The sequence below is a fragment of the Somniosus microcephalus genome, chromosome 9 (assembly GCF_052327205.1).
Source record: "Somniosus microcephalus isolate GS21.2 chromosome 9, FLI_Smic_1.0, whole genome shotgun sequence".
In the NCBI taxonomy this organism is placed as follows: domain Eukaryota; kingdom Metazoa; phylum Chordata; class Chondrichthyes; order Squaliformes; family Somniosidae; genus Somniosus; species Somniosus microcephalus.
In genome coordinates this window covers 170687929-170704811 of record NC_140995.1, presented here as the reverse complement: position 1 = coordinate 170704811, position 16883 = coordinate 170687929, and the positions used below count along the sequence as shown (strand labels likewise).

At 41.4% G+C, this 16883-nt stretch overlaps 1 protein-coding gene across 1 annotated transcript; it reads left to right on the top strand.

The window, feature by feature from the left end:
- The first annotated feature begins 380 nt into the window (after positions 1-380).
- LOC147112831 (tumor necrosis factor alpha-induced protein 3-like) lies at positions 381-16754 on the top strand. The gene is given in 10 exon segments (XM_085997508.1): positions 381-752; positions 935-1253; positions 8863-9053; positions 9329-9476; positions 10546-10716; positions 12030-12210; positions 12909-13960; positions 14955-15178; positions 16155-16415; positions 16417-16754. Coding segments are annotated over 10 exon segments (2700 nt in total). The 5' UTR covers positions 381-629; the 3' UTR covers positions 16447-16754.
- The last annotated feature ends 129 nt before the right edge of the window (positions 16755-16883 follow it).

Sequence of the window (16883 nt, the reverse complement as noted above, 5' to 3'; positions counted from 1 at the left end):
GTCATTTCCCTTCCCCCAGACCTCATTGTATTGTGTACTGGAATGTGCTGTATTGTATACTGGAATGTGCTGTGTGTAGGGCTCCGCCCATACCTGGCCCCGTTTGTAAGCTAGCTTCAGTCTGGCCTCAGTCTCCAGAAGGAAGACATCTCTCTCTCTTACGTGTTACTTTCTAAGTTAATAAAAGCCTTGTTTTTGTTCTGCTAACTTCGAGTCTCGGAATTATTGAGGCACATCATTTTATTCAACTCAAGAACCATTAATCGTGACTGTGCACCCACCTAGCAGCAACACTGCTCTCTGAAATCGGTGCTTTGGAGCATTAGACAGCCCTATGGGTCGAAAATAGATTAACACTCTAGCATGAGTCTTTGTGCAGAAGGGAGAGGCGTCGAGGTGGAGTTGGAGTCACCAACTATTTGCGGGCCACTGATGCACTGCGAGTGACTCACGCAGTCTGTGGCCGCTGAGCCGGGGGCTCCGCTGCTCCCCCTGTCGGCGGCCTGTCAGCACTCGGGGTGGAAATCCCCGCTGGAAAGTCCCGGCGTGTTTTCCCTCCTCAGCTTGTTTCTGTCTTCTGACTTTCGTCAAGAAGAAGAAACAGAGTGTCTGCACTCGAGCTCATTGTGATGCGAGTGAGCGGCGGAGCCCGGAGCAGCTTTCCAGTGAACCCGCTTCTTGCAGAGACTCCGTGCCGGGGACTCGGGCACTTCCAGCCAGTCAAAGCGAAAGGGCTGAACCCAACTCAACCGGTAAATGGTATTTATGATTTGCAAAGGGCAGGTACTTTATAACTGCCTGTTCTCCTGTGGTTTGTGTCGGGGCTTTTTTTTTGCAACATGTTTTAATGGTGTGACTAAAGCGTCTGTGTGTCAGATGTCTCTCACTGTAAGAGCAGAGCCACTCACTCATTGACTTTTACCATTGGCTGCAGGGTGTGCTGAAGATGGCAGCTGAGGCCAGCCTGTTACCTCAGTTTCTCTTCGCCAGTAACTTGACAAAGACGGTGAGAGTCCGGGAGAGGATCCCCAGTGACCTGGTCAAGCCGGACTGCACCAATGGTCTGATTCACCATTTCAGGAGCCTCCACAGGTACACGGTGGAGCTGTTTCGCCTGAGTCACTTCAGCCCCCAGTTCAGGACTAGAATCCAAGAGGCTCTGCTCGACAGGGCCCAACAGGCTGCCCTCCAGCAAAACAGGAACCTCAACTGGTGCAGAGAGGTCAAGAAATGTGTGCCTTTGAAGACAAACGGTAAGAGTTAAAGCACATTTTCGAATATGTCAACTTTAAAAATACAGAGGCATATCTTGATAATATATTACTCCTTTAAAAATACTAGGACTTTCAGGGATATTATATTTTGATTGCACATTGCCCTTTTGGACTAACGGCTTGTATTTTATTGCATAAACAAAATACCTGATGCAGAATGAAGTAAATAGCGTTAAATGACCATTATTTGCCCATGGGAATATGGATGTCTAGTCATTAGCACCTCCATATTATTAAATGATGAAAGAGACTGAGTGTTGTCCCACATCATTTTTGGTTATTAAAAATGTAACATCAAATTTGTGATATCATACTATGTCTACACATGGTATTTAAATCCATTATAATTATAGTGGATATATCCACTATAATAGTGTTGTTAGCTGTGCAACGAACAAAAAGCTGGTATGACGTTTTCATTTTTCATTCAAAATCTAATGTGATATTCTCAATGTGGGCATATTTTCTGGTGTAAGTAATATTTTGATTTTTCAAACAAATGAGCAGGCAGATTGCTGCAGAAGCCAAGTATTGAATGATTTTGCGAATTCATTTCGTATCAGTACAGTCAAGTTTGCATTATGATCTTTTATAGTAATTCAGTCTGATTTAAATGAAATCTACAATAGTGTATAGTTTTCAATTTTGTTCTTTCTTTGAAAATGTTATTTCGAGATTGTATGTTTAGAAGCACACAAAATGGGAACTCTGCTCAAAGTTAAATTGTCTCGTTGACTATGCCTGGGATTGTTTGAAAAGGTGTTTCCATGGGTGTTGGCCATTAAATGTTGTACATTTGAAATTTGAACATTCCCTCAAACAATAATGCTCACAGAGCTTTTACAACCCATTTCACAATATGATATTAAAAATCAGCTCAGCACCTGAATCTTAAGTGCATTGTTCCCTAATTGTGGACTCATAATAGGACAGTCAGATCTACATGATGCTAATGAAAGATGTAGTTTCTGAAAGAAATTTGAAATTAATTCTGAAACTTTCTAGAGCTATCTTTTATGCAGAGTTTCATTTTCAGTTTAAGAGGCTAAGCAGTAAAAGCTGCAAAGGACTCGTTAAAACAGTTTAAGCACTGCAAGCAAAGTATTCTTCATGAACATTTACAACCACATATCGACAATGCAGACCAAAATTCTTTTTGAATTGATGTTTACTTTTTTTCCATGAGCTATTTGCCAACAGAGTATGCACAGACTACATTCAGAAATTTAGGTATTTTCGGTGATTCAGTGCTGACGTGTCTGGGGATGTGAAAATATAGTAAATGGGGAAGAGTGTAGGTGTCTGTTACAATTGAAACTTCCCCTAAAAGTCCCAACAGCTATTGGTTGAATCAAATTTTACTTGTGTAATGCATAAACATTCCAAGTACCCAAACTCCCCAACCACACCCACTTGGAAATTCCACTTCATAAAATAGGGCTCAGACAGCTACACATTACAAAAGAGTAATGGCGACTGACTACATGCAGTATTAGTCAAACTGCTACTCATTTGGAAATTCCATAGATTACACAGGGAATTTTACATGGCCCATTCTTAAAAAGGAAGTCTGAACATTGAACTCTGTGCATTCCCTAGCTGATTCATTTTAGTGCCCTTTTAGTGAGGTTCCATATCTAAGTAGGTTAGATCTGGTTGTAACACCCGCCTCAATTTTATTTTTCCTTTCTCTTTCTTCCCCCCTTTCCAACCCCGCCCCACAAAAAAATTATAAATGAATCAACCAGGAAGCTAGTTCATTGATATGTAATTATTGCTGTAATGAGTGCAGATTTTGCATGTAAGCAACGTGCAGACCCGAGCTGCAAATTTCTGTTGCGAATTGGTCCACGTGTTATTCGATCAGAAGCCAAATGCTATTTGGCTGCCATTAAGTTTCTTATGAGGGCAATCTTATGAAAATCATTAAGTATGGCAATGTAAACATTACTTAACATTTGTATTCTTGATAAAATACTTGACTATTATGTTTTGGTTCTTGTGGTAAAACAATAACAAGCTTTATTGTGCAAGAGGGTCAATTATTTCATAAACTCAAGTCTCAAGATTTAAACTCACATATTGAAATTTAAAAATGGGGTACCAGCCAATGTTCCCTTTAATTTTATTTTGGGCTGCGCGGCCCCTTTAATGGGGCCGTGCGTTTTTTCCCTTTTAAAAGCCGGAGAGCCAGCTGCACGAGACCGCCAGAGGGTTAAAAGGAACATTGGTACCAGCCTGTGCATCTCTATATCTGGACCAACATAAATCCATTTGGTAAACCACTGTGATTCTGAATGCTTTTCCACATTCGGGTCTTTTGTAAGTGTCTGGATGATCTTGGGTACTGTATGCACTTGGGTACTGTATGCACTATGTGCGAGTTCACTAGATGTGTACTGCACTAATTTCCAGTTTGTAATTTAAATCTTTGTTATATTCCATTCAACTTTTTTTTTTAAGAAAGTCAGTTTGGACAAATCTCCCTTCTCTATAATGCTTGCAATGCTCTCTCTGTAATAGGAGGAATAATTGTTGATAATCGCAGTAGAAAAGTAATGCTAATCTGTGCAGAATAATAGACTATGTTTTTGTTCAAATCAAGAAAGAACTTGAAATTACTTTTGAAATGCAGTCACTGTTGTTTTGTAGGCAAACACAGCTGCTAATTTGCACACAAGATACCACAAACAATAAATGAATGAATGACCAGATAATCAGTATTATTGGTTGAGAGAGAAATGTTGGCCAGAACACTGGGAAAACTCCCTGCTCTCTTCAAATGATACCATGGAATCTTTTAAATGTCTCATCTGAAAGCACCTTTGATAATGCAACACGCCTTCAGTACTGCACTGGAGCGTCAGCCTAGATTGTGTGCTCAAATGTGTAGTGGGGCTTCAGCCCACAACCTTCTGACTCAGGCAAAAGTGCTACCAACTAGACCAAAATGGGCTTTTATAATTAATGGTTACCAAAACCTACAAGTGCTGTAAATTTTACATTCTGAATTAGCAAAATTGTAAATAATTTCTGTGCAGTCATATAGTTTGCTTAAACTAACTCTGCCTGACATTAAATTCTGTTTTCCGATTGGATATTGCATTTCCCAGTGGAGAACCTATTGTTGTGGATGGATGTCTGAACTGGAGGTACAGTTTGACCCATTGTGTGTTGGCACATGTCTGAAGCAAACATTTGCCAACAGATGAAGGCGGTTTGTTTTTGTTGTTTTCAGATCTTCATACTTTGGAGAATATTGTGATGTAGTGGAACGATTCGCAGGCTGATTAACAGGCCGTGCGATGTGAACGCGCCCGCCATGGACGTAAACACTTTATACTAGCCAATAAGGTGGTTAGTCTTATACAGCAGTAGGGTTTTATGGGCTCCCACAACCTACAAGATTTGGGGGGGAGTCACCCACACCCACTGGATGTGAGTACCTCGCTGGATGTCAACCCAAGATTCAGAGGTGGAGCTGCTATCTCCACTCGCTAGGACTCCCTGGAATGGGGTTCGAACCCTGCACCTTCTGACCCAGTGGCGGGATTGCTGCCACTGAGCTAAAGCTCGCTCAGTGTCATGAAACCCTCTTTTTAGAATGGTCTGTTTTCTTGACGGCAGCAGACTGGTGTATAGTTTAACAATGCTCATTGGGCACCAGAATACAGCCTGTGTTGCTTTCATTTTTTAAAGTTGAGAAACCAAGTGAAGGACCATGGTACATAGTGCAGCGTATGTCCAAGGTTGAAAAGAGTAAAATAAAACTATGATGTAACTCGGGAAGTAGTAATTGGGTAACTCCAGCTTTGGGTTTTAAAAGGAGACTGAACAAAGTAGAAATTCCATAATTTTTAGGTCCTGGGAAAGAATGAGTTATGTCTGAGTAAGTGTTGAGTTCAGCACAATGGGAGTGTATGGAGGAGCAAGAGCGTGTAGGACAGTATCTTTGCAGTTTAGAAGGAATAAGAGGGAAAAGTTCATTATAATATAAATACATATGTCACTGTGCACCGATGTCACACTGCAAATACCAAATTTTGTTACAGACACCGAACAATTTTAGTTCTTTAATGCTGAGTTTTTCAAATCTGGAGCGGAAACTTACAAGCTCTTTACAGTTTGCAAAGTTCTGTGACTGAACAACAATTAAATGCCGGGTGTCCTGAGCTTGTGTTTATTTAGCTATTAGACATTGTTGCATTAAAGGGACAGAGGCGGTAATAATACATTGTGCATTACCTGGTATAAAGCTCCTGTCCCTGTAAAATAGTGCATCATCTGATTTACCATGAGCAAAGCCTTGGGAGATTATAGATTGTGATTTGGAAAGAGAGAAGTTGGAGACTCTGAGAAATGAGAGGTTGGCTTATCAACCAACCAGCTTTAAGAACCTTGTCTTGCAAACCGGGTATATCGAGGTACTGTCCATCAGTCTGTCTCTGTGAATGGTAGCATTACATTAAGCTATACTTTAACTTCTACTACGGGATCTTGTTGATCACACTTACGACACAATTAGTGAATCTGAAAAATGTCAAAACGATTATTTCAATGGAGGATGCCCTGTGAATTTCAAGTTCTCTATTAGATGTACACCATACTTGATAAATGATTTCCTCGTTATTTGGCTAAGCTGGATATTGCCTCATTTTGTTCTCATTAAAGTGGGTGGTGCCTGTACTGGAGAATGGAATTGTTCTGTATTTTGCACCCACAGTCAAAGTCAAACAGGTATAGCAAGGTTAGATGCATCTTAATCTCAGTTTTATAAGTTTATTTTTCTTGGGTTGTGGGTGACGTGGGCAAGCCTGGTATTTATTGCCCCTCCCCACTTGCCCTGAAAAGGTGGTGATGGGGCTTCTTCTTGAACTGCACAGTCCTTGTTGCGATGGAGCCCCCTCAATGGCGTTAGGTAGAGAATTCCAGGATTCTGACCCAGTGATAGTGAAGGAACGGCAATGTATGTACAAGTTAGGATGGTGTGTGACTTGGAGTTGATGGTGTTCCCACAACATTGCTGCTCTTGCCCCTGGTGGTAGTAGTTGCAAGGGAGGCAGATGCTGTTGGAAGTAATTATGGTGAGTTACGACATTCCATCCTGTAGACTGGACATATTGCAGCCACGTTATGTTGGTGGTGGAGGGAGTAGATATTGAGTCCAGTGGCATGGGCACAATCCAGCTTCAAGCTGAATAATATTGAGCTGCTTAAGTGTTACTGTAGTTATACCCATCCAGGTGAGTATTCCACCACACTCCTGACTTAAGCCTTATAGATGTCAGAGAGGCTTTGGGGGGGCCAGGAGGTGAGCCACTTGTCTGACAGTACCCAGTCTCTCTCCTGCTCTTTCAGTCATGGTGTTGATAATGCTGGTCCAGTTCAACTTTTGGTCAGTGATCACCTCCAGCATCGTGGGGAACTCACCAATGGTGGTGCCACTAAAGGTCATGGGGAGGTGGCCAGGCTTTCTCTTGTTCAAGATGACTATAACAACAACTACAACTTGCATATATATAGCACCTTTTTAATGTAGTGAAACATCCCAAGGTGCTTCACAGGAGCATAATCAGACAAAAAGTATATGACACTTACATGGTCTGAATGTTACCTCTCCCCCCAATCCCTTGTACTTTTCCTTTTTTCCGGGCTCGGAGGCAGGCTAGGCTGCCTGATTTGGTGGCGGCCCAGATATGGCAGGCAGTCCCGGGCAACATTTCCTCCCCCCCACCCCCCCACCCCCCCCCCAAACCCACCAAGGTGCAAGGGTGCGCGGCCGCCAATCGATCAGGAGGTCCTGTGCAGGCCGCTCACCAGCTGTTGCCGCTGGAAAAGTTACTGCGTGTGGCCACGCAGCAGGGACCGTGCACACAAAAAAATGAGAAGGAACATTGGTCCCGGGGTGCTCGTTTTCTGCCCATCAGCAGTATGTCCTCAAAATGGACCCGGCCCCAGCCTGCACTATTGGGCAGTTGGTCGGCCTGCCCTGCCGTTGGCTGCTCGAAAACTACACGGTGGGAAATCTACCCCTGTATTTCTGTTTCCCCACACAAGACGCACCAGTGTTCCCTCTGACTGAGATTGCCAATTTAACATGGATGCAATCTACCAAGCCATGCATCCAAAAATATTGACTCTACCTCAAGTGATAAATGTTATGTCTGATTATTACCAGCCTTTGGTGTAAGACTGTTGCCTACAAGTCATATCTTGTATTTAACAGGAAGGTGTAACTTATACACCAGAAGTACAGTTAATATTTTGCATTAAGCTACACCATATATTGGTAATCAGTTAGTTTAGGCTTTTACATTTTCAACTCTGTGTCTGTCATTAAAAGGGTTCTATGCCTTAATTTGTCTTTGTACTATTTGCAATTCTACCCCCAGTCATGCCACCACCAGTTTTTAAAGTGGGTTAACACTCCCACCACCCTGCTCGGAACTTCTGAGTTTTTGCTCATGGGGTGGGATGAATAGAGTAGCTTGAAGTGTGGCTCAAATTCTCAGGCAACACATAGGACAGTGATAGATGCAGTAGGCTTCCTATTGCTTTATTTTGCCCAGAATGGATTTGTCATCTCCCGTTCATCCATCAGAATGAATGACCTGCAACTTACAAGCACTGCAGGGATGAGCGAGTTATTACACTCTGTTAGGTAGGATAGTGGGAAAGTTCCTGGAGCAACTCGTGTTGAGTGTTATTTTTATTCCGCGGTCAAATTTTGTGCCTTCAAATGAATTCTGGGGCTTTGTACACTGCTGTGAAATAATAATTTTAGTTTGCACATAGGTGAAACAACAGTTCTTTGGGCTGGCCCATACAATAATGAAAAGCAAGCTACTTTTGAATGGGCTCTCTGATATTAAACAAATTCTGCCTACTGTACCAAGAGGCCACGTTACCTTTTTTAAAATTAAAATCGAGCAACTTATTAATTTTGTTTTTTTCACTTAATGGTTACCAACGTTTGTTAGTACAGGAAACTCTTGTTTAAACGGCACCTAAATATCCAGAATTCTCTATTAACCGGCAAAATTCTCACTCCGAAAACAACACCTCAATATCCGGCAATGTTGCCGAGTCCGAGTCTCCTGCGGTGGCCGAGTTAGTCAGTGGGGGTAGTTCTCCAAACTGCCACTACTCCGCTTCTTGGTGCTGTTGTAAGTCGGAACACCTCAATAACAGGAGTCTGACTCTCCTGCGCTGCCGGTAGTCTCTTCTGATCCGCCATTTTACAGGGGTACTGTGTGTCTCCCACGCTGCTGGTAGTCATTGCATTGCATTACCCTCAACTGGCAGTACTGTACTTAATCAAGCATCTTCCACCATCCATTTAATAACATTCTGTAGTTGAGTACCCAATTACTGTATACTGCACATTTCTTGATTTTTTTTTATTTTTCTTTGTTAAAAATAGCCTCGGTAGATAACCCTCTCCGTCATCCGGAATTTTTGATCAACCGGCAACACGCCGGTCCCATTGGTGCCGGATACCAAAGAGTTTCCTGTAACATACTGCTTTCTGATTTGAATCTAAAACTTGGGTTAATTTGAGTTCTCCCCTTTTCTGTTTCTGTATCAGGTGATGGAAACTGCCTGCTGCATGCCACATCCCAGTTTATGTGGGGAGTTCAGGACATCGACCTTACCCTTCGCAAAACACTATGGGAAGCTCTGAAAGAAACTGACACAAGAAACTTCAAATTACGGTGGCAGGTTGAATGTGTCCGATCACAAGAGTTTGAAGCCACAGGCCTCCGTTATGACACCAAGGTGAACAAGGAATTTTCAGTATTTGCTTTAAAATCATCTAGCACAAGCATAATTTGTTTGGTGGTAATGCTTTTGGAAAAAATATAGTTAATTTATTTGCACCGAATGGGTCAGTATTGCTTGGAGTAATGTTCATACCTTTTATGATGCTCATTTGTTAATCGGTGCTGAAATACTGTGACCTAAGGATGTAATTAAAGTCTTGAGTGTCAACCATCACTGATTTTACTCCATGAAATATCTCCATATCTGACATTAACGCATTTCTTCTGCAGAACTGGGATGAAGAATGGGAGAAGGTGGTAGAAATGTCATCTGTAGCTTCACATTTAGGCCAGTCTGGACTGCCATACGATTCACTGGAGGAAATCCATATATTTGTTCTTGCCAATATTCTTAGAAGACCAATAATTGTTATTGCTGGTGAGTGTTTAACAAAAATAAAAACTGTGGACTTTGGACATGTATGAGAAGTTTGAAAGTAATCTGATCTTTCGCCGGATACAAATGTTCTTTCCTTACATGGCAAACCGTACTGGGCGAACTCTTTACTGATTGTATTTACATAGCAGCCTGTTCCCCATTTTCATTAGAATAAATGGAAGCCTGCAAGAGATGACAACTAAAGTGCTTGACTTGCACGTTGCTTACATTGGGACTGGATCTAAAGTCATTGTCCTGACAATGACTTAGGATTGTTTTTGATGTTTACATTATAGGTTAAAGCAAACTGTCAGTTGTGCTTTAACCTACAATGTCAGTTTTTGGACTTTAGGTAGTCGTGTTATGTGCACTCCCTACACATCAGACACAAATGTCAGGACCTCCCTTCAAAAAAAAAATTGGTTGTCAGCTCCTCTGGTAACGCTGCTGCAGTTAGCCGAGTACCCCTGGACTAGGGAGAGGCAAAAAGCATCATCCAGAATGGCTGCTCCTGATCATTATTAAGTGACTCCTGTGGGAAAGTGTGCAATATGCAGGGATCAGATGAAGACCAGATTGGGATGGATGTGAAACTCTCTGTGATTGAATAGCCCGGTGCTCACGGAACTCACGTGGGCAAGCAACTGGAGGACTGCTGGTACCCGTAGAATCATTGATCAACATGACAACTGGCCTCCAGGAAAGGAGGGGAGGAGAGGAGAGGGATGCAAACAAAAATGTTGTTGATGAACCTGGCTTGTGTTCGGGGTGGATCCCCGCCACGGTGTCACCAAGTTCATTCCAACATAATCCATTCGTATGTAGAATGTAACACAACTGTGTAAGGTCCAGATTTACGATCTCCAGGGTTTTCACCAACATGCAAAAAATGTTGGATTCACACCAGCCCCGATTTGGCAGTGTTGGGAGGGTTATGTGGATCACCCCCTTTTGAAGTTTCACTTGAAATCTTAAGAACTTTTGTGTTTTTAAAGTTTAAATGGTTTCTACAGAGTGAAACTCTTCTCTTACAAGGTTGTCTTTAATGTGCAACCATTCCCTTCAACAGACAGAGTACTGAGAAGCTTCAGCAATAACACAAGTTTGGCTCCCTTGCACTTTGGAGGAATTTACCTGCCGCTACATTGGCCAGCACAAGAATGCTACAAATATCCCATCGTACTGGGCTACGACACGCAGCATTTTTCTCCACTTGTTGCCATCGATGAAAGGAGTCCAGGTATCTAATGTTTTATTTTTCTTAGATCAATTTAAGTTAGTTCCTCATTTACCAAAGCTGTTCGGTTCTTGCTGTATTATTTGTGTTCACATGTAGAAATAAAAAGGAAAACCCTGAAACACTGGGAAGTTAAACAAAAACACAAAATGCTGGCAATACGCAGCTGGCCCATCAGCATCTCAAACTAACTTTTATTCTTTAGTTGGTATAGCTACATTTTAGTGTTTTATTTTTCCTCCCCACCTTTTTACTCCTCCATCCAGATACCAGTATCTCAACTGAGGGGTTCGGCCGACGAACTGCTCCACTGCTGTTCTACTTGGAGATGGCCAAGTGCGGGGGGCAGTTAAGAGTCAGCCTGATTAGTGTGGGTCTGGAGTCACAGTTAGGTCAGACCGGGTAAGGATGGCAGGTTTCCTTCCCGAAAGGACACGAGTGAGCCAGTTGGTGTTTTTTTAAAGCAATCCGGTTTTTCTTTGACCGATGCAAGCTTTTTATTTTATTTCAAGCTTTTGCTTTTAACTGAATTTAAGTTCTCAAATTACCGTGGTAGGATTTGAACCCATGGTCTCTGGAGTATTAATCCAGGCCTCTGGATTACTAGTTCAGTAACTACACAGATTTAAAATAAAAAGTTTAAAATGCCTGCTTCCTAGTTTTGCCTGGTCTGGAAATGCAAGCGATCAATTGTATTGCCAAAACTGGCCATTTAAAATGTTAAGTTGTCTCTGATGGTATGCAGTAATGCTGATGCCAGGGTTTCACAAACACCCCATTGTTGCTGTGATGCAAACAGAGGAAAATACGTAATGGTGACTAGAATTTCTGTCGGGTGGAAAAGGGGTGGGGGTCTTGGTGTAACCAGATCCAACCCAAGATTCTGACCCCACCCACCCAAGAGGCCGAGAGAAATTGAAGCCCTGAAATCTATCAGCTGATGCCTTCATTTTAAAACCTATTAAGCTATGTGCATAATTTCACAATCTAAGCCAGATAGAGCTGACCTAGGGATAAAATGGTTGTTTGAGACTCTTACCAAAGGTTTTGCCATTTCTGGTTTGTTTTTTAAAAAACCTTCCATCTCCTAAACAGCAATGCAGAATAATCTTAATTGATCCATCCTGTTTTTTATTGGCTCTAAACACATGTGTTAGTAAAATCCATTACTGTGGGTAATCCATTACTCATTTGTTGCTTCCACAGAGAGCATAACTCTGACCTGTAGTTTCCACCAATCTGCACAATATGAATCTTTGTTCCACAGGAAGGTACTCAGAACATATTGTTTAATGTAAACTGTTGTGCTCAAACAGAAATCCGTGCTATTCCATTGGTCCACAATGCAAGAAGGCGATTTGAAGATTTCATGGTGCACTTTTTGATACCAAAAGAAGAGGAAAATAAAGACAAGCTGTTGGAGGAGTACTTCAGTCTGGTTGAAATACCAGTCCAGGGTCCGGAGTTTGGTACAACTCACTTAATTAAAGCTGCTAGGTAAAGTAGTTGTCTTGATTAATCGCACCTTGTTTCCTGTCGGTGCTACTTGTTGATTAGAAGTACACTTCATTTTTGCTTGTGACTGCATTGTGTGAAGCAAAATTGCACATTTGTTAGAATGGTGTAATCAGTTCCATCACTTCCAGTCAGACAAAAACAAAAGTGAAAGATTAAATGTCTGCTGTGGTCTCTAATAATATGGTTAGTTTCTTTTTATGTGCAGTTGCTTCAATCTTATGACTTAAACCTAACTACAGGAATGGAAAAAACTGCATAGAAATTTCTGTTGCAAAAATCTTTTTCCTGCAATGTAGTTTCAAACTTTTGAAACTCATTTCTGACTTTAAATGTCGTGCTTCAGGCTCTTAGTGATGTACCTGCCGCAGCATTGTGTAATGCTGTGCACCTTGCTCAGAGTTGTAGAGCAGACTTCAATCGAATGTTGAAGCTTTTTCCATCACGGCTTTACTCAATGCATTGTTACTTTTCCAATTCTTTGAGCAACTTCAGCTTTTCTGGAGTTCATGAAATGTTATTCAGGGAATACTGCTGTTGGTGCCCCGTATTTCCACAATGTAGCTAGGTCCACATTAGAAACACACAGATGTTAATTTCTACAGATAGTGTGCATTTTTTTTTTAATGAAATAAACATGGTGCAGATTTTAAACATTGTACTGTTGTTGGTGGTTTCAGGTTGGATGAAGGTAACCTTCCAGAAGACTTGAATTTAGTGGAGGATTACTATCAGCTGGTGAATCACGAGTACAAGAGGTGGCAGCAGAGTCTGGCTGAGACAAATAGACCCGTTCACAACCGGATCCAAATGAATGCTGCCACATATCAAGGGTCACTTATAGAAGAAAAATGCGCCACATATGGATGCCCGTTCTACTGTTCTGTAGAGACAAAGCCATTTTGCCATGAGTGTTTTGAGCAGGCAAAGGGCACAAAGACTGAAAGCAAACCAAAAGCTCATGAGCAACAGAAAAAGAAAGGATGCTGCCCTCCTCGGACTGAGTTGGTCATCACTGTGACACCCACAGAACCAGAACGATCATCTCGGCCTCGCTCGGCACCGCCAACGGCTCCTAGTCTGTCTCTCTTCAGCGAAACAAACGCCATGAAATGCAAGATTCCCAATTGCCCCTTTACGTTAAATGTGCAGCACAATGGATTATGTGAGCGCTGCTTTAAAACGAGGACTGTCGTGCCAGGCAACATTTCTGATAATAGGGCATTCGCAACTCAGAATCCCTATCACAGGGAGTCCAGTTCAGAGAGGTTGGGTTCACCCCAGGAGCATACAAGGACTAGACAAGGTGCAAATAACCCATTACATCAAGAGCGCACCCAGTGTAGTAGATGTCATCAGGACACACTAACGACAATTAACGGATTGTGTAATATGTGCTTGTTGAGGACATTTCAGGGAATCACGTCATCCTCACACGAGGACTCTAGCTCCCTACGTTCAGGCCACGAGAGGTCACATTCAGACCCAAGCCAAATTACAAGGAATATGGGTCACCTGTCAGCCACTGATCAACACCAGGTCTCTAATGTATGGGCTTCCACCAGTGGGCCACATGTTTCTGACGCCACACAGCAGAGCCGAGCAACCTACATGCCCGAGGAGCCGAAAGAAGCTTTCCAACCATGCAAGAGCTCTGGATGCTACTATTTTGGAACAAAGGAGCATCAGGGATACTGCACCATCTGCTTTATTGAGTATAGAGAAAACCTAGGTAAGTTGTGTACTCTTGTTTAAGCAAATGATTCAAGATATTTTCTGTAACGAACATTTGATAACCAAGTTCACCAGCTAGCTGGAAAATATTTAGTTACCTTGACCAGTTCTGGAATAGCCCTGTGGAAAAAATCTGATCACTTGTTTAAAATGTATTAGTTTATCCCTGTTGTAGTCAGGTCTTTTAACATAAAAGGTTTGTTTTAATTAAAATCAATTCCCATTTTGGCTGCCTGAGAGTTGGGCCCAGATAGAATGCCTAATATCTGCTGTCTTTCTACCATTCCAGTGCTATTTGCATATTTCATAGCGGCAACATGAATTTCTGTCTGATCTGTTTAGTTCATTCAACTGTCTCCAGTACAAACTCCAAAAACACACTAATATTCCTCACTTTGATCCTACACTGAATGTTGTTCTTACATGAGATGAGTTGATCTGGTCTCAGTAGCACATGGGTTTAAGCATTAATAAATGGCATGGATCCTAAAATTCTTCCTCTAAGAAAAAATAGCAAGAATAATCTGTAATTTTGATTATTTGGTTTCTAACTATGGAGGGCGGGGACTTCTTCTGTTTTTTGGTAAGAGGATTGTTGGTGCTGAATGTCTTCAGTCTAAATACACTATCAGATTCTGGTCAAAGAAGTACTTCAATATAAAAGGAAAGGTCTGTGTTCATTGTCTTGGGCTTGATTCACTGTATTGTATTTGTTTACAAGTGGCCTGCTGTATTATCCAGTGTATTATCTGTGGATATCAGTTCTGCAGTTATACCCTGCAGAGCTTGCTGCCTTAACATCTCCCAGAAACTATATACAAAAGCAATAATATCTGCACCAGATGACAGATTAGGGGCCTTATTTGTTCAGAATGTATATAGTTTAATTTTTTTCCGTGACGATGTGTGGTGCAGTGCTGCAATTTTTGTGGCTTTTTTAAGTAGAAAAGTTGAAACTATGTTTAATCTTTTTTTTCCCCTTGTCTCTGAAGGTGAAGTCTCTGCAGTTAATCAGAACCGACTACAAAGGAACGCACAGCCTTCTCAGCGGCCATCTCAGACTGATCCCAGATTCCAGAACATGGCTAGATGTCGGGGTCAAGACTGCAGCACATTTGGAAACAGTCACTTTGAAGGATACTGCCAAAAATGTTTTATAGATACACAATATCAAAGGTACAACGAAGCAACAGGATCCAGAGGCCACCCCAGCACTGTAAGTAGTTTGTGATGTATACAATTGGATGTAGAATTTTAATCTATACTTTCAATGAAAATGTACAATCCCAGATCACAAAATTGTACTTTTTTTTTGGATATCTTCTCCCCGTCCCTCATCAGGTCGCCCCACAAAACATCTCTGAGCCAAAGGAGCAGGCAAGTAGACAATCTACTTCTGGGCCTGTCCCAATGTTGCTCTGGTTTGATGGTCCATCAATGGCACAGCTGAATTTACAACTCACTGTGGAAAATTGTGGACATTTATGTCCTACCTCAGTTAACCTCCGATGTGCTTCGCCTACACAGGATTTGTTTTCTTTTAAGAATTTGGTGATTATCAAGAGAGAATAATACTAGACACACTTCTACGCTGGTTGTACACTGAAGTTCGAGACATGTGTACAATAAGGCTTGAGAAATTCAGTATTTTCTGAGTAAATTGCAACCTTAATATGGTTTTACTTTGTAGTGTAAATATTATAAAGAATTCAAAAATATTGGCATAAGAGGGGCAAAATAATGAAGTGAATTGCCACACAATCTTAAATGTTAGGACAGTCTACAGTTAATGGCATTCCACAATCTTCCCTTTGTCAGAAACTGCTGGTCAGAAGCAGCAAATTTTTTAGAATCTCCGAGGAATAGAAGGAGGTGGGAAGGCAGCCCATTCAGTTATTAAGGCGTTGCTGCGATGTACAGTGTTGTGCTTGGTCTGTGTCATCTGTGACTTTAATGCACAAAGATCATCACTGTTTTGGAAGGAAAAATGAATCTGTACAACAAATGGAAGATGTACACTCCCATATCACAAAAATTGGGACTGGCTAATTTTAGCTCGGAGATTTTTTGTGGGGAGACCTGGGTGAGGGACGGGGAGAAAATATACAAAAAATGTAAGATCTATTTGTTTTTGTGCACTTGTTGCAGAGTTCAAACTGAAATGATGGTTTCCTTAACTTGTATCTTTGTAGAATGCAGCGCAACATCGACATTCTGACCGCAATGAGTTGAGGAGCCAGAGGATTAAATGTGCAAGGAACTATTGTAATAACTATATAACATCCAGCGATGATGAACTTTGCTTAGAATGCCGACAAAACGGTCATGGCAGCGCCCGGGATCCAGCCTCAAATCATCCACCAAAGCAGCGTTGCCATACCATAGGCTGCGACCATTTTGGTAATAATAAATGCAACGGGTACTGCAATGAGTGCTACGTTTTCATTTCCACTTCTGGGAGAAAATAGATTTCAGTGCAAATAACAGAGACAAAGGATTTTTTTGTGCAAGAGGATGCACTGATTTTGATGCCACTCTCAAAATATGGATAGTCCAGTACAGAACTTGAGGCTTTTGTAAAGATTTCCTATAAATGTTTGATTTGTAAATTGACATATTTATTATATTCATAACTTGTTTGTTTTACAATTGTACTGTTTGGAAAACCATAAAACTAGCCTTCATGTCTCTGTACTTTATAGTAAATAGAATGGATGTCTTGATTATAACTCTAATAATGGTTGTGCAAGGGAAAAACAACCTTCTAATAAATTATTTACAAAACGCACAAAGCATAAGCAAACTTATAGTATAATTTTAATGTTTCAGTCGTGTATATTTTCTCATACGAGGCTATGAGGAGATGTTGCCACAGAATATCCCAAAAGGTCACACCACTCTGAAGCTGCACCATTCACTTT